General features: G+C 45.8%; 1 protein-coding gene across 4 annotated transcripts; it reads left to right on the top strand.

Annotated features, from left to right (window-relative positions):
- The first annotated feature begins 522 nt into the window (after positions 1-522).
- On the top strand, positions 523-25,808 carry cdc27 (cell division cycle 27). Of its 4 annotated transcripts, none has more exons than XM_039611022.1 (20): positions 523-727; positions 8,300-8,375; positions 8,454-8,601; positions 8,738-8,863; positions 8,950-9,047; positions 9,121-9,266; positions 9,346-9,587; positions 9,666-9,765; positions 10,436-10,545; positions 10,769-10,868; positions 10,971-11,151; positions 11,241-11,413; positions 12,053-12,205; positions 12,285-12,365; positions 12,495-12,622; positions 13,623-13,740; positions 14,354-14,482; positions 17,462-17,536; positions 17,713-17,842; positions 25,432-25,808. In XM_039611022.1, the coding sequence occupies exons 1-20, from the start codon at positions 701-703 to the stop codon at positions 25,521-25,523; spliced, it is 2,433 nt and encodes an 810-aa protein (XP_039466956.1). In that variant the 5' UTR covers positions 523-700; the 3' UTR covers positions 25,524-25,808. The 4 variants fall into 4 exon arrangements, with proteins under 4 accessions (XP_039466956.1, XP_031594548.2, XP_031594546.2 ...); XM_031738688.2 differs by having other exon boundaries at positions 533-727; positions 9,346-9,566; XM_031738686.2 differs by lacking the exon at positions 523-727 and adding an exon at positions 1,205-1,361 and having other exon boundaries at positions 9,346-9,566.
- Positions 25,809-27,039: the final 1,231 nt, after the last annotated feature.

The following is a 27,039-nucleotide window of genomic DNA, read 5'->3' on the forward strand; positions in this document are numbered from 1 at the left end:
TTTTCCATTTGATTACATTTTGTATGATGAATTATGCAGAAAAAGTAGAATTGGGCTGAAAGATCTATCGCTTTATCACCTATTCAGGTTGTAAATCGTGTTTTTAAAAAGTAACTAAGTAACTAAGTAATTAATTACTTTAGAAAATAAGTAATCAGTAAAGTAATGGGATTACTTTTTGGGGGAAGTAATCAGTAATTAGTAACTGATTACTTTTTTCAAGTAACTTGACCAACACTGCTGTCTGATATGGTACAGTTACCATACCATTCACACACAAACACATTGATGGATGTATTAGGAGAAACTCGGGGTTCAGGATCTTCCCCGAGGATAGTCAATCTCCCCAAGACCACAACTGCCAGTTATTTAAAGCCGCCATTCTAAATGGCTCATGGCTTCATGTCAGCCAGTCTGCTGTTGCTACTAACCAGTCTGAGCACCAGGAGGCGACAGAACACTGAACACCGCTGTAATGAGTTTTACCACCAGAAGGCGAAGGAGATACTTCGGCTTTCTCCGTTTGACAGTCGTTCATGTCCGTCGCGGCATTTTCCCTCCTCGGGTATCTTCGGCGGTACTCGGTTGCTAACGGTCGGTATGTTCAAATGTTCGGCTGCAGCTCCTCCTGAGACTCAAGTGAAGAAAGAGCGGAGAGAAAAGAGACCCCCGGACCGGACAGAAGGAGTCTCAGAGCGGGATGACGGTGCTGCAGGAACCTGTCCAGGTATAAATACACACCTTTGGCTCGTTGTCACGCGTGGGGAGCGGAGCATTTATGAAGTTTGTGCCTGTCTCTGCGCCCCGGCCTTAGTGGCGGGTGCAATCCGTGGTGAGAGCGCTGTTCCTCGGCTGCAGGCCCCATAGAGGGCCGCTGACGGCACAGAGAGAGTTTTCTGCTATTATTGGTGGTCGTTAGTCCGTTAGTACCCTCTGTCACGGCCCGTTCGGGTCACGCAGAGCTTTTAATTTACACCCGGTACAACTGAGATATGTCATGCCAGGCACCTTTAAATATTTGTCAGATTAAGATTCCGGGTATTTCTATCTAATTAAAGGGAGAAATTGGTCAGTTTATTTGATATTTCATGAATGGTTTTGTTCCGCACATCTTTTGGGCTCAGATCCAAAAAACGAACACGGTCTAATTTTAAAATAAAACCACCCGGAATCTGAGCAGGTCCATCTGAAGAGGCCTGAGTCCGGCTGAGGGGAAATGACCCGCGGAGAGCGAACAGACCTCTTTAAAGTCAGTGTTTCACCGGAACCAGCTGTGGGTGGGTCACTGACTGTGAGCAGAATTTGTCATAGAACAGGGCCCGATGTTCTCAGGTATATCACGGAGTTTCAGATGTGTGCAGGTGAGAGTGCAGAGAGAAACGGTTGGATTTCAAATGGAGTTCTGTGTTAGCATGACTCGGTTAGCAGCTAACGCGGTTGCTAACACTCAGCGGAGTTTCAGTAAGGAGGAACTCTGCTTTAGACTTCATAAAACGATCAAAGCCGCTCCTTGGGAGTCTGTTAATGTCAGCGTCTGACCGCAGATCAGCCGCGACAGATGAAGGTATCCCGCGGCCGTTAGACTCTCACAGCTAGCACAGGCTAATGGCAGCTAACTGCCCGGTAACATGAACCGCTGTTAGCCGTTAGCTGTTAGCCGTTAGCTGCCATGTCAGCCGCAGACTGATGGGTAATGTCTCCTCACAGGTGTGTTTGTGATCTCACTCAGGTAAACTGTGACTGCAGAGTTAAAGTGAAGTGACGTCAGTAACGGAACAGCTGCAGTGATCGATCAGCGCATTGATCAATAACTTTCCTGAGCTTGACCCCATCGATAACAGTCAGGCATAAACACGGCCCGTCTCACATGATGCCCTCAGATGTGTTTGGAGTACTAACCAATGGCAGCACACAGTGTTGCTCTAACTGCGGTATTGGCTATTGATTATGTATGGCTCGGTGTTAGCAGGTACAGGTGACACAGCCTTCATTTTAACCTGGAGTCAAAAACTGTTTACAGTCAGGTAAACCTGTACTGCTCGTAGTCCTTAAGCTTTCTACTGATCAATAACTGTGTGTTTACTGTTGAAATACACTGATTATAGCTGAGTGTGGGAGGAGATCACATTTGAGCTCCACAGCCAGTTTTTCCAGTCGTCTGGCTCTGAGGTCAGCATGGCCGCCTTGTGGTGGACTGAGACGGCTTCAGGTCCTTTTGTAGTAATACAGAGTAATGTAACAAGTTACTTTATTCAGTGAGTAACTAAATGAGATACCAAATTACTTATAAGAAAAGTAACAAGCTATCTCTAACACATTACTTTTTAAAAAATAAGAATAATTTCCGGCTGTTTGCAGTTCTGGCTCAGTTTGATAAATAATGTGGATTTAATGCAAAATGAATCTCAAAAGCTGCACAGATACACACACACACAGATGTGTTGGTGTGTGTGTGTGTGTGTGTGTGTGTGTGTGTGTGTGGAAACAGCAGGCTTACAGAAGCTCGTCTGTGTCTCCAGATGTAGAGGTGATGTGAGACACATCTGTGCAGCTGTGTGTCTGGTAACGAGGTGACTCGTGACTGAAGTTGGATGTTTTCTGCTCTGCTTGCTGTCATTGCGTTGTTACAGTGAAGCGGGCAAATACATTTATGATGTCACTGCGTGTCGTTGTATCGTAAGTGGTGAGAATGGTGCTGTCTCTATGGAAACGAGCAGTTCTGCTTCTTTATCCAAGTTCAAACGGCCCAAATCTCCACACTCTAACTCCTCCCACCTCCTTTTCAGCGGCGTCCTCATCTTCAGAGTCTTGTCTGTCTTTTGGGACGTTGTCACTTTACTTTCCATTGATGTTTTCTGACGTCATTTCCTCATTCAAACTCAGGCTCCTACTGTTAGGACAGGTGTGGTCCTTCCACACTCTGTGGCTCAGCCTATCCTGACCTGGCTTTGGTAGGGTGGGCAGTTGGAGGGTCGTACCAGTTGGAGCCCTTGAGCTCTGGATTCTGAACTCCTTGGTTCATAATTCATACATAAATCACTCGTACGTACTGTGACTATTTTGTTCCTTCTGCTGCATGGTTAGGTGCTGCAATCATCAAGGACAGAAAAATAATCTCTTTTTCTTCTTTTCTTTTTTTTATCACATTCCTGTTTTGGATAGAAGAATATGAACAAAAATGGATACGGGAATCTCATCCTCTTCCTCCTCACCTTAAGCCTCACTCCTGGACTGTAGTTGGGGCTCTAACATACCCATATGGAAAAGAAATAGTAAAAACTTATATGATTTACTCATGAAAGTGCCCACTTTCTCATTACTTTCATATATTGTTTTAGTAAGTATCCAAAACATACAAGTTTCATTTATATAATTTTTCAAGGGATCTTATATCTGTTTTCACTCTTGTATGCTTTTCATACAAGTTTCACACAAGACAGATACAAACTTTATAAGATTTATATATATCTTTTCCATATGGGTAAGAAATCCTACAAGAACATATTTAATCTCAACATTGTCACATTGAGTTATGGTCAGCAGATCAGACATGCGAGCATCTGAGACATGGCTGAACAACAGGATGATGTCACAAGCTGAGGTCATGCCAGATAACATTAGATTGTAGTGTCTTTAAACTAATTTCCCTCTGATCAACAGTTTGATTACGTTCTCACGTCATGAGAGTTTATTTGCTCAGTGCCACTGAGATAGATCCACTTCAAAAGAAGTTTCATATATGGCCGTAAGGAGAAGAGAAACTAACGGCAGCGCTGTACTCGGCAGTTCATCTCAGTGTCGCTGTCATCAATCACAACTGAGCTACGGCGACTCAGGGCTGGGATCATCACTGATTTCGACAACTGATTCAAAGTACCCGACTCGGTTAGATTCAATGACATTCTGACTCAGTCAGAAATGTCATGATGATGATCATATTTCTTGGATGTGTACTGTCAAAACAACCCTCTGAACCTTGTAAATGAAAAACATTTAATTCTAAATTATTTGAATGTTTCTCTGCGATTGCAAACTCAGTGTGAACTATCTGTGCATGAAAACAAAGTTGACACTGGGAGACTTCATCAGAGGTGTGAGCATCACAGCAGAGGCCTTTGTGTCAGAGTAACTGAGGACAGGTGTCTGTCAGAGGGCTAACACATAGACACACAGACAAACATTCACCCTTTGAAAATATTCTGCTGTAGATCAAAAAATGAACAAAACCATGAATCAACATCTGAACATAACCTGTAGACAGGTGCGTAATAAGCAAGACGGACAATCATCAGTCCAACAATTGACGATGGGCAATATATTTGCGCATGCTCAGACATTTTGATGGGCGGAGCAATGTAATCATGCACGGACTGATTTGAGGACCAAACATAGACGAACTAATTTCCAAAATTAGGGCTGTCAGTGTTAACACGTTAATCCGGTGTTGACGCGATTAAAATTTGTAACGCTCGCAACCCATCCGAAGCTCAGAATGAACAAACTTTAGACAAACTGCCCGAAGTGTGTAGACATTTCAGGGTTTTTTTGGCTCAGTCCGGTCCTGATGGGTTAGTTGTTAATCGCATTTGTTGTGATGACGGCGCGTTAACACTGACAGCACTAAAAGAATATAAAGTCACTTATTTGGGATGAAAGTTTACAAAATATAAGAAATAGCTCAGTTATAAATATTACAGAGGTGAAATGTATACGATTAACATTTTACTCTAACCTGTGAAACTTTGTCATTTGTTATTTTACTGCAAAAGGCTGTAGCTGCTCCACTGTGAGCTGTGTGTTAGGTGGAGGAGTTCAATTATATCCACGGGCAGGAATGATTTCCTGTGTCGTTCAGTGATGCATTATGGGTAATCTCAGTCTCTCGCTGAACATGCTCCTCTGACTGGGCAGCACGCCACAGAGTGGGTGGGAGGTGTTGTCCAGCATCTTATCTTGGACACAGCGCTGGGACCCTCAGCAGACTAGGGCTGCCACGATTAGTCGACTAGTCACGATTACATCGACTATCAAAATCGTCAACGACTAATTTAGTAGTCGATGCGTCGTTTGAAGCTTTGTAAGATGCCAAAAGACGCAGGAATAAGTAGTAGGATTTAAGAGTGTAATAACGGACTGAAACAGAAGATGGCAGCACTGCATGTACAAGGATGCCAGCTGCCGTTAAACGCCGAAGAAGAAGAAGCTGTGTCCCAGAATTCATAGCGCGGCCCTGCTCAGTTTCCAACAATGGCGGCAGCTAGTTATTTTTATTTTATTATTATTATTATTATTATTCTTTCTGGGTCACAAAATAAACGTTTAACATATTTTCAGGTGAGAATGTAGCTGTGTAAACCTCAAATATCTGCTCAGTTTATCAAGACATCACATATTTTCAAAAGCGCTCCGACGTTTTCGGAGACGTCTGTTACCCACCAGCTCAATAGTTAGCCAGGGTTCAAGGCTCACTAGAGCCGTTGAGAACAGCGGACGGAAATCGTTTTCAAACCCACCGCCATCTTTCGCTACTCAGGTTAAACATGATATGTAAGTCACTTAGATAACTTATAAATGTTATTGTTTGGCTTTTTTTAGTATTTTATTTGTTCCTGAGTAAATCGGTTTGGCTGAGATTAAAGTTATAGTTTTTACACAGCTGAATAAACGTCAAGCAAACAACTGATTAGAAGTGTGAGATGCTCGAGAATATACTCCGGTGTCCTGTTATATTTTAGATAGCAAGGAGCAGACGGCTGAGTTTATTAAACTTCACCGAAACAATCTGCAAATTTCATTAAAATTTAATAAACTATCATCTTGTCTTTATTTTTTAGTTAGCACATACCTTAAACACTTAAAACTGTAAGCTAATGATAGTTATATAAGAGCAGATGCATGCTGGTGCAATAAGCTGTACGTTGTACGTCCAACGGATGCATGATCTGATTAGTCGACTTATCGCAAAAATAATCGGTGACTAGTCGACTATCAAAATAATTGTTAGTGGCAGCCCTACTGCAGACTCATCATCAACAGTTTATGAACAGGGTTCATACAGGTGCTTGAAACCCTTGAAAATTCGTGGATTTTAATATTGTCTTTTCAAGGTTTGAAGATTTTGGTTGTGGTGCTTAAAACAGCTTGAAACTGTAACTGTTTTTCATTCAGCACAAATAACTGTCTGAATAGTTTTCTTATCACATAGAGACATAAAATATCTGCATGTCAGTTTGCCCTCCCCCCAAACAGTCGCAGGGATGGGTGCACTAACATTACTCCAGGTTGCCATTTTAATGAGTGTTTGAGTATGTGTACATTACACATGCTAATTTTTAAAGTTTTTTTTTTTTTTTTTGCTAGCTATCAAACTCACTGGACAAATGATTGAAATCCACTGAGTGTGATGCAATACAGCAGCGCTACTATAGCAGTTAGTTATGGTGATTTATGGAACTCGGTGTCTTTGGCAACACCTCCAGGGGAAACGATGGTAATACGATCCATACATGCACAGAGTAGACACGTTTTTGTGCGAAGTTCCCCGGCTTTCATTCCAAACGTGTTTATTGTCAGCACCTACACATGAAACAAGCTCACACTGAGGCCTGTGGGCGCTATCAGCCACTGAGACAGGAGACACATATGTTTCATACTTTTAGGCTGCCTGCTTATTTAAGAGAGATGATACATGATGGCTGTACATAATAATATCACAGATGATAGATTAAATGAACAGATTTTCGATGCATTCTTAAAGTCTCCTATGTGGAATGAACTGAGTGTGTCATGTCTTCACAGCCCCTCCCAGTCAGAGCTGTTCTCCCTGCCTGTTTACTGTACATGATGTTATTAGCATAAACACTTCAAGGTGATCATTTAGGACTTCAACAATAATACACACAGCAGTGTAGTTAAACATCTTACAGTTTTGTGTTGTGTATCACAGAGTAAAGAAGCGTCAGTATTTGCTGAGAAGACTTTTCCATTCGGCCTGACTGTGTGTTATTTTGTGGTGTTTGGTACAGGTCTCTTGTTTTGTTGGGTTGTTGTTTCCAACAGGAACTAAATCTCTCTAACAAGTTGATTTGTTGGTATTTCCACATCTTAATTGTGAAGCTAAATGTGTTTGAGTTTATTCAGTATATGCATATAAGGCAACGTGTGTCTCTGTGTTTTAACAAAAGGCAACAAAGGTATTTAAGCTGAGGGTGATTTGTTTTAAATTTCACATGGTCTTACTGAGGTGATGTGAGGTGAAGCATGGATTCTTTTTTTGGTAATGTGCTTGAAAATGAACCTTAAAAGTGCTTAAAAGGTGCTTGAATTTGACCCTGAAACAGGCCTGTATGAGGCTATCTCGGTCGGAAACGAAACCTGTGAGGCGTCGGCTTTCAGCGCCCGACGGCGTGTCCGTGCAGTCAGGTGAACGCGTTTCCACATGTTTTAGTGGAATCGTTGACCTGCTCTTTTTTTTTTGTGAGCTTTAAGCTGATTCTGAGGTTTCAAAACACATTTATATTTAAAAATCGATGTCAGGATTTAATTCATCGATATTGTGTTATTCAAGTTAAAATCGATTTGAATCAGGAAATCGTTTTTTGTTTTCTGTTTTTTTTTTTTTTTTTTTAAAGCCCAACCCTAGTTGACTTGTTGAAATAAAAACATACAATCAGGTAAATAAATACCTGAGCAGTGAGCGTGGGCACTTGACCCGGTGACTGAGGTTTGTTGTCGTGACACAAAAGACTGATAAGCATGAAAATTCATATCTCGTCCACGATCATTTGAGGGTTCGTCGGTAACGTGGTGAAAATCGTGTGACATGAAGTCGGGCAGGGTTACACTCCACAGCATCAGTGAACACATCGGGGGGTAAGTCAGCATCAGCCCTCCCTGGCCCAGTGTCTCCACATAGTGAGTAAGATGCTTGTTACGACAGCTTATTTACACTTGTTTATTTACTTTAACTACATCTACATGTTTAGCAGGTTTTTCACTGTTTCGGGATTATTACATGTCCAGAGTGGCCGACAAGTTAATGTCATGTGGTAAGCTATGGCGCAGCTAGCATACGTGGCTAACTTCAGGAAGTATTGCGAGCTCCGTGATCCACCGTGGCGGTGATGATGCGACTCTTCGATTCAGTGCCTCTGGTACCAATGAGCTCATAAAGAGTCAAATGAATGTTGGGCACATCTGAGGCCAGCGCATTGCTGCGGGCCCCCAACGGTTTATCATGTGACCTGTTGTAAGATGACTTGCCCCTCCCAGCTGCTCCTCACCTGTCTGTCTCTGTCAGGCTGCAGTGTGGCAGGCTCTGAACCACTACGCCTACCTGGATGCTGTTTTCCTCGCAGAGAGGCTCTACGCTGAAGGTAACACCTGTCTGTCTGTCCACACACACTCCTGTCAGTACCTGTTTCTTACCCGTGTGTCTCACCTGTGTGTGTCAGTGAGGTCAGAGGAGTCGCTTTATCTGTTGGCCACATGTTATTATCGCTCGGGGAAGCCCTACAAAGCCTATCGGCTGCTGAAGGCTCACAGTTGCTCCACGCCGCAGGTTCGATTCCTGCTGGCAAAGTGCTGCGTGGAGCTCAGCAAGTAAGAACACATGGCCACACACACGCATACACACACACACGCACAGGTAAATGTAAAAGTAGTCAGAAATGATAAACTTCAGGAAATAGAATCCATTCGGTCCCCGCCTCTCTGACCCCGCCTCTTTGTCTCTCAGGCTGGCGGAAGGAGAGCAGGTTCTGATTGGTGGTGTGCTGAACAAACAGAAGAGTCAGGATGACATCATCACAGAGTTTGGAGACTCCGCCTCTTTCACGCTATCTTTACTGGGGCACATTTACTGGTAAGAACCGAACTCACCTGCACTCCACAGGTGAGGATACTGAGCACTCTGCTGACTCACCTGTCTCTCTCTCTCTGTCTGAGCAGTAAGACAGATCGTGTTGCCAAAGGTGCCGAGTGTTTTCAGAGAAGTCTAACTCTCAACCCGTTCCTCTGGTCGCCTTTCCAGAACCTCTGTCACCTAGGTAACGCACATATCCTCCTGTGGACTCACGAGCTCTGTCAGACTTCAATTACACTTGATGCTTTGTGTTCTAGGAGAGAAACCAGACCCAGATCAGGTGTTCAGGTTGTCCTCGCTACAGAACTGCTCCATTGCCCCGCCTCCACCATCTGTAAGCCCTGCCCAGAACTCCTCCCATAGATTAGACACCGCCCTCATGGAGACGCCACAGGACACGCTGGTGAGCAACACAAATGCACCTGCAGCGCGGCTGTTTGACCTTTGACCCATGAGCAGCTGACAGTGTTTTTGTTTTTTAGGAGTTGAATCGTCTGAATCTGGAATCATCAAATGGAAAGCTGGCATCTGATTTGTCCGTCTCCTACATCGACTCCTCCCTCATCTCTCCAGAAACCGGTTCCTTATTGGGTAACACGGTTTCCATGGCGTCAGCCGGTTCACTTTTAGCTAAACAGAACAAGCCCAAGAGTGGGCGGAGTTTACTTGGAGGTCCTGCAGCCCTCAGCCCACTAACGCCAAGGTGTGTACAGCACCTGCACAGGTGAGTTGGAGTCCTACCTTTGCAGCTGGAAGTGTGTTTACAAACTGTGTGTGTGTGTGTGTGTGTGTGTGTGTGTAGCTTTGGCATCCTGCCCTTGGAGCCCAGCCCAGGAGACCCCACATATCTACAGAACTATTCATCCACTATGGAAACACAAACTACAGCCCCCAGCAAGAAGGTAACAGCACACACACACACACACAGCAGAGGGTCAGTGCTACGAGCTAACAGCTCATCTGCTGCAGTCATTGCACTTCATTAGTCTCACTGGTCAGAAACCGGCTGCAGTTCATTCAGGGCTCAGCAGGGGGCGCTCTGAGTCATTCTTCACTGAACACGAGTGAACGCAGACAGGAGTGTCTGTGATGTCACCTTTGGGTTTTGCGTTCTGGAGCTGAAACGAGCCAATCAGGAAGATGTTTGCTCATGTAACAGACAGGAGTCGCCCCCTGCTGGTCACCAGTCAGCTGTGTAGAAGCTTTGAATAATAACAGAGATGTGACAAATAGGAAGCACATTACTGTCATACTTCACACATAACCTTCATAACATCATCAAATGGCTTGCACTAAACATTGCATTTCAAAATAAGGCACTTCCTGTCAACACCTTTGACCTTAATCCTAACTCTGTGGTTCTGAAATAAATAACAACAATGACATGTTTCAGTTTTTCCTGCATGACCCCAGTAATGTCCACAACAGGGCTAGTACAGGTAAAACGCTTCCTGTTCACCTCACACTGCAGGAAGTTAGATCATTCCCTTTAAGAAACACAAACAGTCCCAAGCCGTAGGATGATGTCCACCCCTCTCCCTTTGCTCACCTGTACCTGTCTCTCTGTCTCAGGCTGTTTCCAGGATCAGTCAATCCAAGTCTGTCTTCAGTCAGAGCGGTAACAGCAGAGACGTTCTCCCCATCCCCTTCAACCAATCGCAGACCTCTGCACCTCACAGCAGGTAATTATGGCAGCCAATCACAGGACCTGCTGCACAGCAGGGATCAGTGCTGACTGCCTGATGATCTAAACATGTCAGCCCTTCAGCTGCTCTGATCTTCTTTAAGTGATCTTCAGAGGAGAAGCTGAAAATTGTATATGATGACTCGTAATTTCACTTTAACACCTGTGATGGAGTTGCAGGTACCTGTGTGTCCACCTCTGATCACCTGTCTGTGTCTCAGTGGCTCTCCTCAGGTCCTCAGTCCCAGCATGTCGGGCCCGCCAAATGTTCAGCCCAGAAGAAGCTCCAGATTGTTTACAAGCGCCAGCTCTACTGCCAAGGTACTCACTGTAGTGCTCACTGTAGTACCACCACTACATGCTGTAGTAGCACCTGTATGGTGCCTCCAGCCTTCCTCCTGACCGTCCTCCTCCTCTCTGCAGGAGAACAGTAAGAAGCTGAAGATGAAGTTCCCGACAAAGATCCCGAACAGGAAGACGAAGTGTAAATCGGCGAAGACGTCCAACAGCAGCAACCTGAACGAGAGCCTGGACATCCTGAGACTGGATCCCAGCCTGAGTCTACCTGAGACAAAGATCCCACAGTACCAGAGGGCCGCTGCAGGTACACCTCCAGGCTCCTCCTCCTCCTCCAGGGCTGCTGTAATCAGTGCAGGAAGTACAGTTTATGTCACGCACCTGTTATGTTTTCAGACAGCATAATGGCGTTGCTACGGGAACTGGGACGCGGCTACCTGGCGCTGTGCTTGTACAATTGCAGAGAAGCCATAAACATCCTGACCTCGCTGCCCCCCCAGCACTACAACACCGGCTGGGTCCTCACGCACATCGGCAAGGGCTACTTCGAGCTGGCTGAGTACACACAGGTAACGCACACTCTTTTTTTTTTTTTTTTTAGGTGGCGTGATCGTGAGGTTGTGACTCGCCTACACACAGTGCTGTGCAAAAGTAACTTCCCTGACCTGATGACTGTCAGTGAGCGATTGTTTGAGTTCAGACTCTTTGGAGAGTCAATCACAGGTGGAGTTGCTGGTGTGTTTCAGATCACCGTCCTGCTGCCTGAGTGCTCTTGAGCCTCAGGGTGTGAATTGGTGGCTGGACATTCTGGCAGAGAGTGGTCCAGGTCCTGCAGCAGCCCCAGATTGTCACACCACCACGTCTGACTGTAGAAATGTCTCCGTCAGTCTTTCAGACCCCCTCAGTTTGTCTTTAGATGGTGGTGTGACGTGCTGACGTGGTCTCAGTAATCAGGCCTCATTATGATTTAACAGTAGGGGCGGTTACCTTTGCACACAGGGCAGGTGTGCACAGGGCACCGCTGGCACTGGACTCAGTTTTATCTGAAATGTATCCGCGTCACAGACATGGGGAGGGGAAAAAGACGGACGGGGGCGTTGTCTTTGTGATCATCTCATGCCGCACCTGCAGACTGCCTCCAGCCCAGGTGAAGCCTTGTTCGGATACTTCTGGTGCTTGTCCGTTGTTATGACAATGTGTGTTTGTAGGCGGAGCGTATGTTCAGCGAGGTGCGCAGGATCGAGTCGTACAGAGTGGAGGGGATGGAGATTTACTCGACCACGCTGTGGCACCTGCAGAAAGACGTCGCCCTGTCGGCGCTGTCCAAAGATCTGACCGACATGGACAAGAATTGTCCCGAGGTAAGGAGCTTACCTCTCCAGGTCAGAAACCCACTGATCCTGTGACACTGAGACACCTGTACTGTGTGTGTGTCTACAGGCCTGGTGTGTAGCAGGAAACTGTTTCAGCCTGCAGAGAGAACACGACATCGCCATCAAGTTCTTCCAGAGAGCCATCCAGGTAAGCCACGGTTACCAAGCGCTGATTCTGGGAAGAAGGTCTCCGGTCAGCTGGGGCCACCTCACCTGTACAGAAATGATTTTGTGTTGTGGGTCAGCTGATGCCCCTCCGTCTCTGTACCTGTCTCAGGTGGACCCGGGCTTCGCGTATGCGTACACTCTGCTGGGTCATGAGTTCGTTCTGACAGAGGAGCTGGACCGAGCTCTCGCCTGCTTCAGGAACGCCATAAGAGTCAACAACAGACACTACAATGCCTGGTACACTGACCCCGCCTCCACAGTGACCATGCCCACTGACAGTACATGTATAAAGGTTTCACCACGGGCCCCAGCTCTCCCCGACAGGTGTAGCCTCTTTAGAAACAAGTGATTCATGTTTTTAGAGCATGTGCTCGTTTCCCAGTTAGCCAACCAGTGACAGAACCGCTAACATAAACTAATGTTACTAAGCAACCAACCAACCGGGTGATGTCATGCTCTGTTGCCTGACATGGGACCACTCTTAAAGTCTTTAACCAGGGCAATCAAATGTTTGATACAGTTATATCTGGAAAGATCATTTCCAGATATTAGTTATTGATGATCCGTCATCAGCCAGGGCTTTATTTTGATGGGCGCACCATGGGGCCAGTCACATGCAAAGACAAACTGGAATCATACCATGTAAAAGAAGGAAGGGGGGGCAGATGCTCCGGGACAGCAAGTGTAGTGGTACAGACCAGAACGTACACCGTCAGTTGTTTTCCAAAGTGGAGCACAAAAGGTCTCAAACTTAAACCTCTTGTTTTAGAAATAATGAAAACACAGAGTAAAAGAGTAAAGTTACAGTTCAGTATTGACTGTTACATAAAATCAACTGTATGCAGAGTGTTTGTGTGCGCACAGGTCCACAGGCCTGAACATGATGAACTTTGATCTGCTGCTCACCACAAACACACGCAGGTATTTTTCTTTTTCTTACGGCTACAGTTAAACGACAGTCCGTAGAGTGAGGTAACACAACTTGTTTTTATTGTCACAGCAGCTTTTTCTTCATCATGTAGACAAACGTAAATATTTTTTGGCGCAGCCCACTGAACATCATAGTGGGCTGTCTGTGGGTCGCACTCCTGCTTTAAACACTTGTTCTCCACATTCACAGACACTGACACCAAATGTTTTCTTAAAAACTCGTAACGATGATTTTTAATCTTCTTCATTGTGTGTGTGTGTGTGTGCGCGCGTGTCCGTGTGTGTGTGTGTGTGTGCGCGCGCGCAGGTATGGTCTGGGAATGATTTACTACAAACAGGAGAAGTTTAACTTGGCCGAGATCCATTTTAAGAAAGCCCTGAGCATCAACCCTCAGAGCTCTGTGCTGCTCTGCCACATCGGGGTGGTAAGTCTTCACACGCCCACGGGGGGCGCACCTGAGCACATTACAGCTTCATTTTTTAAGTGCTTCCAAGATTTCTGTGTGAGAGGGATGTCACAGCACCATGAGACGCTTTATAGCATTCTCCATTTTGATTTGGGGCGTGAAGCGAGCAGTCGTCTCATGAGAGCCTTACCTCCACCTGCTGCTTCTCCACACAGGAGACAAACATATAAACATCAGCTAACAACTGCTCTGAAGAATTAACCTTGAAACATTAAAAAGAAACCGCTGAATGGGTGATTTGAAGTGTATGGTGCGATTTTAGAAATTACTTTAGTTTTTGGAGGTTATTTAAACATATTGTCTGTCGTTATAGAGCCAAGAAGTATCATATTCCTCAGCCCCAGCTGGATTTATCTAAGCTGTTTTTGTCTGAAGCTGCATTCACTCGTGTTCAGTGAAGAATGACTCAGAGCGCCCCCTGCTGAGCCCTGAATGAACTGCAGCCGGTTTCTGACCAGTGAGACTAATGAAGTGCAATGACTGCAGCAGATGAGCTGTTAGCTCGTAGCACTGACCCTCTGCTGTGTGTGTGTGTGTGTGTGTGTGTGTGTGTGTGTGTGTGTGCGCGCAGGTGCAGCATGCTCTGAAGAAGTCTGATGCAGCCTTAGAAACATTGAACCGAGCGATCGGTATCGACCCCAAAAACCCACTCTGCAAGTTCCACAGAGCCTCCATCCTGTTCGCCAATGACAAGTACAAGGTAATCAGTACTGCGATCAATGCTTGCCAGAACTGACTGTATAGAATGTAATCGGCTCTAATGGGTGGACAGCTTCGTGGTGTATCACACTGAGGGTCTGAAAGCTGAAGTGGAACTGTGTGACATCACAAAGGGCTCTGTGACCAAACTCCCTGATCAATACTCTTGATTTCGCCTGTTTTGTAATCAGATTACATAAAGCATGACCTTAGGGGCGATCATGGCTCAAGAGTTGGGAGTTCGCCTTGTAATCAGAAGGTTGCAGGTTCGAGCCCCGGCTTGGACAGTCTCGGTCGTTGTGTCCTTGGGCAAGACACTTCACCCGTTGCCTACTGGTGGTGGTCAGAGGGCCCGGTGGCGCCAGTGTCCGGCAGCCTCGCCTCTGTCAGTGCGCCCCAGTGTGGCTACAATGTAGCTTGCCATCACCAGTGTGTGAATGGGTGAATGACTGGATATGTAAAGCGCTTTGGGGGTCCTTAGGGACTAGAAAAGCGCTATATAAATACAGGCCATTTACCATTTGACCTTTGTCTGTGTGAAGTCATGTTATTCATACAGAAACATAAAAACATTTCAAATGTTAAAACTGAGAAAATGAATCCTTTTAATAAATCGATGAGCTCGTGAATGAGAATCAACACGGTCCTCAGCCAGGACAGGATGCACCACCCACTCAGGGTCAGGGACAGGTCCTGCTCCAGGTGGGGGAGTTTAAGTATCTCAGCTCTTGGGGATTGATTGGTGCTGCAGTGATGCGGACGCTGTACCGGTCTGTCGTGGTGAACAGAGAGCTGAGTGTATCTACGTCCCTACCCTCACCTATGGTCACGAGTTGTAGGTCGTGATAGAAGGAACGAGATCGTGGATACAAGTGGCAGAAATGAGCTTCCTCCGAAGGGTGGCTGGCCTCTTACTTAGAGATGGGGTGAGAAGATTGGCCATCCCGTAGGGGCTCAGAGTAGAGCCGTTGCTCCTCCACATCGAAAGGAGCCAGTTGAGGTGATTCGGGCATGTGACAAGGATGCCTCCTGGTATGGGCTCAAAATGTGGTCATAAATATTTTGTACTTGTAAATCAGTTTTGTATGTGTAAAAAGAATTTGTGTGTGTATAAAAAAAATTTGTGTGTGCGTAAAAAAGATTTGTGTGTGGACTTAGCCAAAAAAAACCCTGCAAGTTACAAGTACAAATTTTGACCCTATTTTTCTTCCTTTCATCTGATTGGTCAATGTCATGTCAATCACAAATGTAACAATCCAATCAGAGAACAGATGGGTTTGGCTGTCGGAGGGGCGCTTTTTTTGAACTGCAGGTCTTTGAAGGGAATAAATGCCCTTTTACATGCCAACCCATCGTTTCCCTTCATCAGCACTAAGGAAAACAGTCTGTGGTCGTCCGAGTTTGGTGATTTTTGTGTCACAGGTCTACGTGTTTAATACAGGGACTTCCACAGCCTTTTCAACAGTGCTGCGGACCACGGGGGGGGGGGGGCGGGCAGTGTTTTGGAAATGACAGTCTTCATTACAAAGCTTTCTTCGTTATGAATTAGCGTACATGTTTTTATTGAACATTTGAAGAACCAGCAAAAAAAACCAGAAACTCTTGTAGAGGACATAAATAGAAACGACAAGGAGCAGGTGCATCTAGTACAGGTAGCTCAAGCTCAGCAGCCAGCGCAACAAATTCTGGATCCTTTGCTTTTAGTTAGCATTAGCAGCACATGCTGCGTCCGATGTGAAAGGACCTTTATGCTGCGCACTGTGACTCACAGAAATGGTCCCGGGTCAGCCCTGACTTTGTGTTAAACTAATCCTAAAGTAATAATGGTATTTCTAACCACTGATATATCCCAACTTTATCCTTTCAAGAGCTGCTGAAAGTTAGCGGACCTAGCTTCTATGGGATATTTATATAGAGATCCTCCAGCTTCAAACTGTATTACCCTTCAAGGACCTGCAGTTCAAAAAAGCGCCCCTCCGACAGCCAAACCCATCTGTTCTCTGATTGGATTGTTACATTGGTCAATGTCATGTCAATCACAAATCAGATGAAAGGAAGAAAAATAGGGTCAAAATTCGTACTTGTAACTTGCAGGGGGGTTTTTGGCTAAGTCCACACACAAATCTTTTTTACGCACACACAAATTCTTTTTACACATACAACTCTGATTTACAAGTACAAAATATTTATGACCACATTTTGAGCCCATATCCTGGGTGAGGTGCTCTGGGCAGGTAGGACAGCTTCGTGTTTCCTCTCTAACATCAGTCTGCGATGGTCTGATGGAGGATTCCAGCTGTTCAGCAGTCCTGGCTCTGCTTCGTCCTGTTGTTGCTTTCATGATGCTCCAGATGTTGTCAGCTGGTCAGAGGTCTGGACTGCAGGCGGGCCGGTTCAGCGGTCGTGTGGCTGGGATAGATGCAGTCTGCGGTTTAGCGTCGTCCTGCTCGAACATGAAGGCCTCCCTGAGACACGTCAGCACGGAGCAGGTGTTGCTTTAACGTGTGTTTATACCTTTGAGCAGTGAGGGAGCCTTTCCAGATGTGCTTTTCCAGTTCCACAGCTGCTGAGGGCCCCCATCAGAGCTGCAGGCTTTGACCTGGGCTCTGATGGACGCTCTCTCTCCTCTTGGATGCAGCATCCATGTTTGGATGGGTCTGAACTCAGATCAGTTTTAAAGGAACTTTGATGTTTCTCCATTGTGGTCACATGTGGCTTCTTCTCTGCATGATGCGTGGACTGCACGCTGAGTTCTCATTGGTTGATGACGGCGTCAGAACCGGAAAGGGAGCGACAGCGGCATTCACTGCAATGTAAACAAGCAGGGGAAAAAGGAGCATGAGAACCTCAGACAACAGCAGGAGGCCACACGCCACTTAGACAGCGCCCCCTGCTGTTAGACGCTTGTACTGTTGTCCTGTCTGCCCCTCTGATCTGTGTGTGTGTGTGTGTGTGTGTGTGCGTGCGTGCGTGCGCGCAGGCGGCTCTGCAGGAATTGGAGGAGCTGAAGCAGATCGTTCCTAAAGAGTCGCTGGTTTACTTCCTCATTGGAAAGGTAAGTGTGACCTTTGACCTCTTCTGTCATCAGAAACACTGTCATCACTGAAAGCTGTCCAGGTGTGGAGAGAAATTAAGCAGCTAGTCAGAGCAATCCTTCTGGTAGCAACTGTAAGCCTGTAATTTCCTGAGGGATAAATAAATGTTCTAATGACTGTGACACCTGTGCCTCAGGTGTATAAGAAGCTGGGTCAGACTCACCTGGCTCTGATGAACTTCAGCTGGGCGATGGACCTGGACCCTAAAGGAGCCAACAACCAGATCAAGGAAGCCATTGACAAGAGATACCTGCCTGAGGACGAAGGTACGCACTGTTGCCACTGTTTGGTGATGTCATATGCAGACAGGAAGTAGTCCACACTCATCTTCAAGTGGTGGTGTTTTACCATCTGTAGTCCTGGGTTTGATTCTTCTGTAGAATCACTGTGTTCAGCACCACTTCACAGGACAAACATGTATTCACTAGAGATGGCACGATACCACTTTTTTATGTCCGATACCGATACCAATATCATAAATTTGGATATCTGCCGATACCGATATGAATCCGATATAGTGTGTGTTTTTTTTTTTTTAATCAATAAAACTGTTTTTTGAATATCTTGCTGCATTTTGTAAAAGTTCATACTCAAGTTTAAATAAACAACAACACTAAAGCTATTCTGTTATACCTGTATGTAAAAAATACACTGCACCCAAAATATTTCATAGTTCAGCAACACTGATCAATCTAATAAACTTAAACCTGCTCCATCCTCCCTATTCTGGTATTTTAAAGAGTACTTAGCAGAAATATTAAGCAACCTAACTAATAGGGTTGCAAACTCCCAGCAAAAAAAAATAGGGAACCACCCACCCTCTACCTCATGATGCTTAATCGATGTAATCAACTTTAATTTGATGCAGGGTGAAAAAAAAAATTGCACAGAAATAAATTATTTTTCAAGAATAATTAAATAGATTCAACATCTTTCTTCAACAGAACTGCAGACTGCACAGATGGTACCTTCCCAAAGGAAAAAGTACTATAGCTTACTAGGGTATATTAGACTTAACAGTTACTATATACAGTAATGGACTTCTATACATTTTACATCAGATTAAAACTTTGGGTGTAAGATTCAGATAATTATTTATTAAAAGCTAGACATTTTAAATGAGAATAAGAAAGAAAAGTATGTCTTTGTGCCCCCTTTTCCCTGTTCATGCCCTATCGGCCCCCCTGGCTAAACTTTGCTAGATCCGCCCCTGCACAGTTACCAGCCGTCAGCTACGTAGAAAAGGATCCTGGTGTAGAAAGTAATATTAAATACATTCTAACAACAGCTTATCAAGCTTAAACGTGCTGCTGTTGTTCCGCCGCTGGTTTCCTCTTTCTGGTGCAAAGTGGACCAAAAACAAAGAAGAGAGACGGACTCGCGACAGAAAAGCCGATCAGCTGATCATTAAGCAGTTTCACGATTGAAGTAGCCGCAGGAAGGTGAGGGAGAGAGAGAGTCAGTCGCTCCATATATCGGTTGTTAAGCTTAACATGGGAACGCTTTACAAACATTCAGAGATGAACTTACACACTTGCTTTACTTCTCTCTGGGATAACTTCCTCGGAGATGAAATGCTGGTTTGGTAGCGAGGCTACAAATACACACAGCCCTCTATCACGTGACACATACTGCTCCGACGTGCTACGGTTATGAGCCGAGTTACGCCGTGTCGCAAGTTTTGTGAGGTGTTTTTTTGATATTTAATGGATCGGATTACATTTTTTATTTCTCTCCGATATCCGATCCAGTAATTTAGGTCAGTATCGGACCGATACGTAATATCGGATCGGTCCATCTCTAGTATTCACAGCAGAAAAGTGTGAACGTGTTTAACATCATTTTCAGAATTACAAACGTAAATTTAAAATGTGTGTAGAAATGTTGCGAACAACAAACTTTACGTAAAAACGCAGCGAGGGCCTCGGGCGTGTATTTAAACCCGTTACAGAAGCTGTCACAATAAGATGCCACGTAACTGATTTGTGTCACTCCAAAAAGTAGTTCCTGTCCATCACTGGGCAGCAGGGCAGGTCACAGCCCTGACACCTACAGATGTATCCCTCCTCCTGTTGTCCACCTGGGCCCATGTCTGAGTGTTGTCCTTAGAAAATCTCGTTTTTCCCCGTAACTCTGGTTTTACTCGGCCATTCAACCACCAAGTCAGGTTTACAGTTTGAAGTTTCAACACAAGTGGAAACGGAGACTTGGCGAGATCCTGTATCTCTGTTAAAATAAAATATTTCAGGGCTTTTGCTAAATTGGGCTTTTTGTCAAATACTGAATTTTGGAGTGTGTGGATCAAACGCAAATGAAAACACTTGTACCTGGAAGCAGCGAGGACATTACAGGTCCTTCTCAAAAAATTAGCATATTGTGATAAAGTTCATTATTTCCTGTAATGTACTGATAAACATTAGACTTTCATATATTTTAGATTCATTACACACAACTGAAGTAGTTCAAGCCTTTCATTGTTTTAATATTGATGATTTTGGCATACATAACTCATGAAAACCCAAAATTCCTATCTCAAAAAATTTGCATATTTCATCCGACCAATAAAAGAAAAGTATTTTTAATACAAAAAAAGTCAACCTTCAAATAATTATGTGCAGTTATGCACTCAATACTTGGTCGGGAATCCTTTTGCAGAAATGACTGCTTCAATGCGGCGTGGCATGGAGGCAATCAGCCTGTGGCACTGCTGAGGTGTTATGGAGGCCCAGGATGCTTCGATAGCGGCCTTAAGCTCATCCAGAGTGTTGGGTCTTGCGTCTCTCAACTTTCTCTTCACAATATCCCACAGATTCTCTATGGGGTTCAGGTCAGGAGAGTTGGCAGGCCAATTGAGCACAGTAATACCATGGTCAGTAAACCATTTACCAGTGGTTTTGGCACTGTGAGCAGGTGCCAGGTCGTGCTGAAAAATGAAATCTTCATCTCCATAAAGCTTTTCAGCAGATGGAAGCATGAAGTGCTCCAAAATCTTCTGATAGCTAGCTGCATTGACCCTGCCCTTGATAAAACACAGTGGACCAACACCGGCAGCTGACATGGCACCCCAGACCATCACTGACTGTGGGTACTTGACACTGGACTTCAGGCATTTTGGCATTTCCTCTCCCAGTCTTCCTCCAGACTCTGACACCTTGATTTCGAATGACATGCAAAAGTTGCTTTCATCCGAAAAAAGTACTTTGGACCACTGAGCAACAGTCCAGTGCTGCTTCTCTGTAGCCCAGGTCAGGCGCTTCTGCCGCTGTTTCTGGTTCAAAAGTGGCTTGAGCTGGGGAATGCGGCACCTGTAGCCCATTTCCTGCACACGCCTGTACACGGTAGCTCTGGATGATTCTACTCCAGACTCAGTCCACTGCTTCTGCAGGTCCCCCAAGGTCTGGAATCAGTCCTTCTCCACAATCTTCCTCAGGGTCCGGTCACCTCTTCTCGTTGTGCAGCGTTTTCTGCCACACTTTTTCCTTCCCACAGACTCCCCTCTGAGGTGCCTTGATACAGCACTCTGGGAACAGCCTATTCGTTCAGAAATTTCTTTCTGTGTCTTACCCTCTTGTTTGAGGGTGTCAATGATGGCCTTCTGGACAGCAGTCAGGTCGGCAGTCTTACCCATGATTGCGGTTTTAAGATAAGATAAGATAAGATAACCTTTAGTCCCACACGTGGGAAATTTGTTTTGTCACAGCAGGAAGTGGACAGTGCAAAAGTTATGAAGCAAAAATTAGAAAAAAATAAAATAAGAATAAATACAGTACACAACTGTACAGAATAGAATAAAATAAAATACTATATACAGTAGAATAAAATAGAATAAAATATACAATAAGATAAAAATAGAATACAAATGCTATATACAACTGAGTAAAAATACAACGATGCCAGAAAATATTATTGCACATTAGTGTTATTGCACATGTGTGGATGTGTGTGTTTGATCAGTTGAAGTCTTTGTTGTGGAGTCTGACAGCAGTGGGGAGGAAAGACCTGCGAAATCTCTCCGTCCCACACCGTGGGTGCTGCAGTCTCCCACTGAAGGAGCTGCTCAGTGCTGTCACAGTCTCATGCATGGGGTGGGAGATGTTGTCCAACAGGGATGAAAGCTTAGCCACCATTCTCCTGTCACTCACCACCTCCACTGGGTCCAGAGGGCATCCTAGAACAGAGCTGGCCCTTCGGATCAGCCTGTTCAGTCTCTTCCTGTCCCCAGCAGAGATGCTGCCGCCCCAGCAGACCACACCATAGAAGATGGCTGAGGCCACCACAGAGTCATAGAAGGTCTTCAGGAGTGGGCCTCCACTCCAAACGACCTGAGTCTCCGCAGCAGGTACAGCCTGCTCTGCCCTTTCCTGTAGAGGGCGTCTGAGTTATGAGTCCAGTCCAGTTTGTTGTTCAGATGAACACCAAGGTACCTGTAGCTGTCCACAGCCTAGATGTCCGTACCTTGGATGTTCAGTGGTTGCAGTGGAGGATGTTTGTGCCTGCGGAAGTCTACCACCAGCTCCTTGGTTTTACTGGCATTGATCTGGAGGTAGTTCAGCTGGCACCAGTCCACAAAGTCTTGAGTCAGTCCTCTGTGCTCCTTGTCGTCCCCATCAGTGATGAGGCCGACTATTGCAGAGTCATCAGAGAACTTCTGCAGGAAGCACTGGGTGGAGTTGTGGGAGAAGTCTGCAGTGTAGATGGTGAAGAGGAACGGAGCCAGAACCGTTCCCCTGTGGGGCCCCGTGCATTGCAGACGACCCTGTCCGACACACAGCCCTGAGTCCTCACATACTGTGGTCGGTCGGTGAGGTAGTCCAGAATCCAGGTAGTGAGGTGATGGTCCACTCCAGAGTTCTCCAGCTTGTCCTTCAGAACCGAGGGAAGAATAGTGTTGAAGGCACTGGAGAAATCAAAGAACATGATTCTCACAGTGCTCCCAGCGGTCTCCAGGTGAGCGAGGGAACAATGTAGGAGGTGAATGACGGCATCATCCGCTCCAATGCCAGGCTGGTAGGCAAAGTGAAGTGGGTCCAGTGACGAGCTCACAAGGCGCCGAAGCTGAGCCAGGACCAACCGCTCCAGGGTCTTCATCAGGTGGGATGTCAGAGCCACCGGCCTGTAGCTGTTGAGGTCCTTGGGGCGTGAAGTCTTTGGCACTGGTACAACACAGGAGGTTTTCCAGAGCTGTGGGACTCTCCCCAGCCTCAGGCTCAGGTTGAAGAGGTGCTCCATCACACCACACAGTTGGTCTGCGCAGGACCTGACGACCCTCGAGCTGATGCCATCTGGACCCGCTGCCTTCTTGGCTTTAATCCTCTTCAGTTCCCTCCTAACCTGGGTGGTTGAGAGAGACAGGCTGGAGCCTTGTGTTGAGTGTGTATTGGATGCTGTTGTTGGGGGTGGGGAGGGTGAGCAGGGTGAATAGAGGAGGTGTGAAGTGTCTGAGGTGTCAGAGGTGGAACAGCAGCAGTGGGGGTGGGTGAGTCTGCAGCCGATGTTGGAGACTGCCTCATGGATGAATCAAATCTGTTGAAGAAATGATTCAGTTCATTTGCCCACCTCACATCCCTCCCAGGCAGAGAGTTCTGATGTTTGTGGCCTGAGATGGTTCTGAGGCCTCTCCAGACTTCACCAACGTTATTTTGCTGAAGCTGGTTCTCCATCTTCTGCCTGTAGCTGTCCTTCCCATTCCTTATCAGTCCCCTCAGCTCTCTCTGCACCCTTTTCAATTCCTCTTTGTCTTTGGATTTGAAGGCCCTCCTCTTCTGCTTGAGGACAGCTTTAATTTCTGGGGTAATCCAAGGTTTGTTGTTGGAGAAACACCGTACAGTCCTGGTAGGTACGGTGTTATCCACACAGAAATTAATATAGTCAGTAATGCATGTAGTAAGGCTGTCGATGTCCTCTCCGTGGTCGTCACAGATCACCTCCCACACAGTGGACTCAAAACAATCCTAAAGAGCCTCCTCGCTCTCCTCCGACCATCTCTGCACTGTGCGGGTGGCTGGTGGCTCCCTGCGCACTAAGGGCTCATACACAGGGACAAGGTGCACCAGGTTATGATCAGATCTGCCCAGGGGAGGGAGAGGTGATGAACTGTATGCCTCTTCTGCATTGGCATACAGTAAGTCCAGTGTTTTATTGTCTCTGGTTGGGCAGGTCACATACTGGGTGAAGGTGGGCAGTGTGGCATGATTAAAGTCCCCTGATATTATGAGAAGGGCTCTCGGAGATTGTGTTTGCAGTCTGCTGACCACAGAGTGGAGAGAGTCACAGGCTGCATCTGCGTTGGCCGAGGGGGGGGGACATACGCTGTTATCACGATAACATGCGAGAATTCCCGGGGCAGGTAGTAGGGACGCATGCTAACAGCTAACAGCTCAATGTCTCTGTTGCAGAGTTGTTCTTTCACAGTGATGTGCCCGGGGTTACACCATCTGTCATTCACAAACACTGTCAGTCCCCCTCCTTTCCTCTTACCGCTGTCTCTCGTCCTGTCCGCTCGCAGCAGCTGGAATCCCGGTAGTGTCACGCTCGTGTCCGGAGTTAGCGGTGTTAGCCACGACTCCATTAGCATCATGATGCTACATTGCCGGTACTCCCTCTGTGACCAGGTTAGCGACGTGAGCTCATCCATCTTATTGGGCAAAGATCTTACATTTCCAATAATTACAGAAGGAAGAGATGGTCGATAACGTCTCCTTCTCGGGCGACGGCGCTCCTTCCCAGCACGACACCCCCGTCTTTTCCTCCTCAGCTCGCTGGGAATGTCGGGTCTGTCCGCCGGCAGTACAGCTGCGGGACGCAGCGCTAACAGCTGATCCTTACTATAAACAAAGGATCCCTGCTCTGGGTCCCCAGACACGGGTGAAAAAAACTAAGAAAAACGACCAGAACTAGCACAAAACGGTAGAACATGGTTGCAGAGTCTAATTACTAATACGTTAGTTATAAAAAATTACGAGAAGAAAAAGATAAGAAAGAAAGAAACTCAGAATGAGCAGAGCTGCTGTAACAGGCTGCCGCACACGGGGGGCGCTGGAAGTTGCAGTAATGAACCAAGCTGGGAGTTTTTAAAAGCCTCAGGAATCTTTTGCAGGTGTTTAGAGTTAATTCGTTGATTCAGATGATTAGGTTAATAGCTCGTTTAGTGAACCTTTTCATGATATGCTAATTTTTTGAGATAGGAATTTTGGGTTTTCATGAGCTGTATGCCAAAATCATCAATATTAAAAACAATGAAACTACTTCAGTTGTGTGTAATGAATCTAAAATATATGAAAGTCTAATGTTTATCAGTACATTACAGGAAATAATGAACTTTATCACAATATGCTAATTTTTTGAGAAGGACCTGTATTTCCACCCCACAGAAATGAAAAACCGCTGCTGCGGCATGCTGGGTGCCTAGCAACACAATTGTTTACACACATTTTGACATGAAGCAACTGTAACACGAGCCAGACCGAGTTAGCTGTGATTGATAAATAAATATAAGAGAGAGGATAAATATATATATCACGATAAATAAATATCACGATAGGATGTGAGCGAGCCGGGCACTGATAAGCAGCGAGGGAAGCATGGCTGAACGCAGCCAAGTGAGAGCAGAGCAGCAGGAGCAGACTCAGGCCTGAGGACATGATGCAGTCAGAAGCTTTCTGCTTCTACAGGCACTAGTTTGAAATGTGCTGATGTTTTTCTAACCGTTCATTATTTTAGCGCACACACATTATCCAGATTCATTTTGATCTTTCACGTTCTTCTGTAAACGTTACTTATTTTATTCTGTTGTCAGCTTATTCCAAGTTTATTTGTAAAGAAATTGTCTAACCTGTCCTCACCTGTCTCCCTCCAGCAGCCGAGGTGGATGACAGTCAGGACAGCAGCATCATGACAGACGCCGACGACACGCAGCTCCACACGGCTGAGAGTGATGATGTTCTTTAACCACGCCCTTTGGCTCCGCCCCAACCCTGGCTTGAGCCAGTCTCTCCCCTGTTTTGATTGGCCAGAGGAGTACTGTTCCTAGGCAATGACAGACCTTCAGTTTAGCTCCGCCTCTCTCCCCATCCTCCTGTTGGCTGAAATGGACTGCTGCTGCCCTGAAGCCCCGCCCCTGACACTTCCTTCCTGTTATGTCATCACAGCTGGGTTTTTGTTTTTTTTTTAATGTTTTTTGTTTTGTTTTGTTTTTCATCCTGATGGAAATAATCAATAAACATTTAAACCCTGCCCACTGCTGTCTGCTTCCTCTGTAGCCAGTCAGAGCCAGAGTCCATTTACGGGAAGCAGGTTCAGCTAAAACTGAGTTTGCTAATATTACCATGGTAACAGGTAATGAGTCAGATCAGTGAACCTTTCTTCACATTTATAACCAGAAACATTTCTCTTCACACTTTAGGTTTATCGATGTGTAACTGTGGCTGACCTCTGACCTTTAACTGCTCCGTGAGTGAAGCTGGCATTATGACAGTAGAAACATTAGAGCAGCGTTTGCCATGAGGCTGTTCAGCCGTCAGAGTTTCTGAATAACGATGAAAATGAAAGGATCATGAACTGATCTTGAGTCTGCTGCCGTCAATGACCTGATCTGATTGTTAGATTTAAGGTCAAAGGTCACATCAGGATTCGGCTTCATCGGATCTGGAAGGTGACCACAGATGGATTTGAAACAAACTTTATTCATTCTGCGATCACAACAGTATCCTGAGCTCCACTGATGATGGCGGTCTGTCACTCAGGGTGAACGTACGACTCTGCTGATCTCAGTTCAGCAACCAGAGTTTGTTTTTAAACTCAGGTTTTAGTGATTCTGCTTCCTGGATTAGGGCTCAGGTGAGTCACCACAGGTAACCTGAACAGGAAACATGATATCACGTTTCAACCTATGTGCTTTTTTGTTGTTGTTTTCCTACTGTCTTCATGGCTTTAACTATATTATCTATCTGGTAATGCTACTTCTGCAGGTGTGTCCGTTTCATGTTTTGGAGAAGCAAAGTGTGAAATGCACACAGTGGACCGGCATGGCTATTACACGTTTTGCCGTGACACTGGGTTGTACAGGTGACGATTCTTGCAGCTACAAGCTAAAATTTATAACTGATTTTGCCGCGATTGTGCATATCCCATAATAGTCAACCTAGAAACCTCACTCTGGACTACCATAAACTGTTTACATCATCTGTCCATCCAGACAAGGGGCATGGGGGGTGGAGCCTATCCCAGCTGTACTCCAGTCTGTCACAGGTCTAATAGACAAGCAGGTGTTTGGACTGTGAGAGGAACCCAGAGAACATGCACCAGCTGGGATTCAAACCTGGAACCTCACAACAGTGCTAACCAGTGCACCTCATGTGTTATTCAGAATGGCGTTTTTCTGGTTCAGTTTCATCTCTCGGTCTTGTTCACGGGAGATCGCCAGATGGATTAGTGATCTGGACGCTGTACCCGTCCTTCATGGTGT

Source organism: Oreochromis aureus, linkage group 4 (assembly GCF_013358895.1).
Source record: "Oreochromis aureus strain Israel breed Guangdong linkage group 4, ZZ_aureus, whole genome shotgun sequence".
Lineage (NCBI taxonomy): Eukaryota > Metazoa > Chordata > Actinopteri > Cichliformes > Cichlidae > Oreochromis > Oreochromis aureus.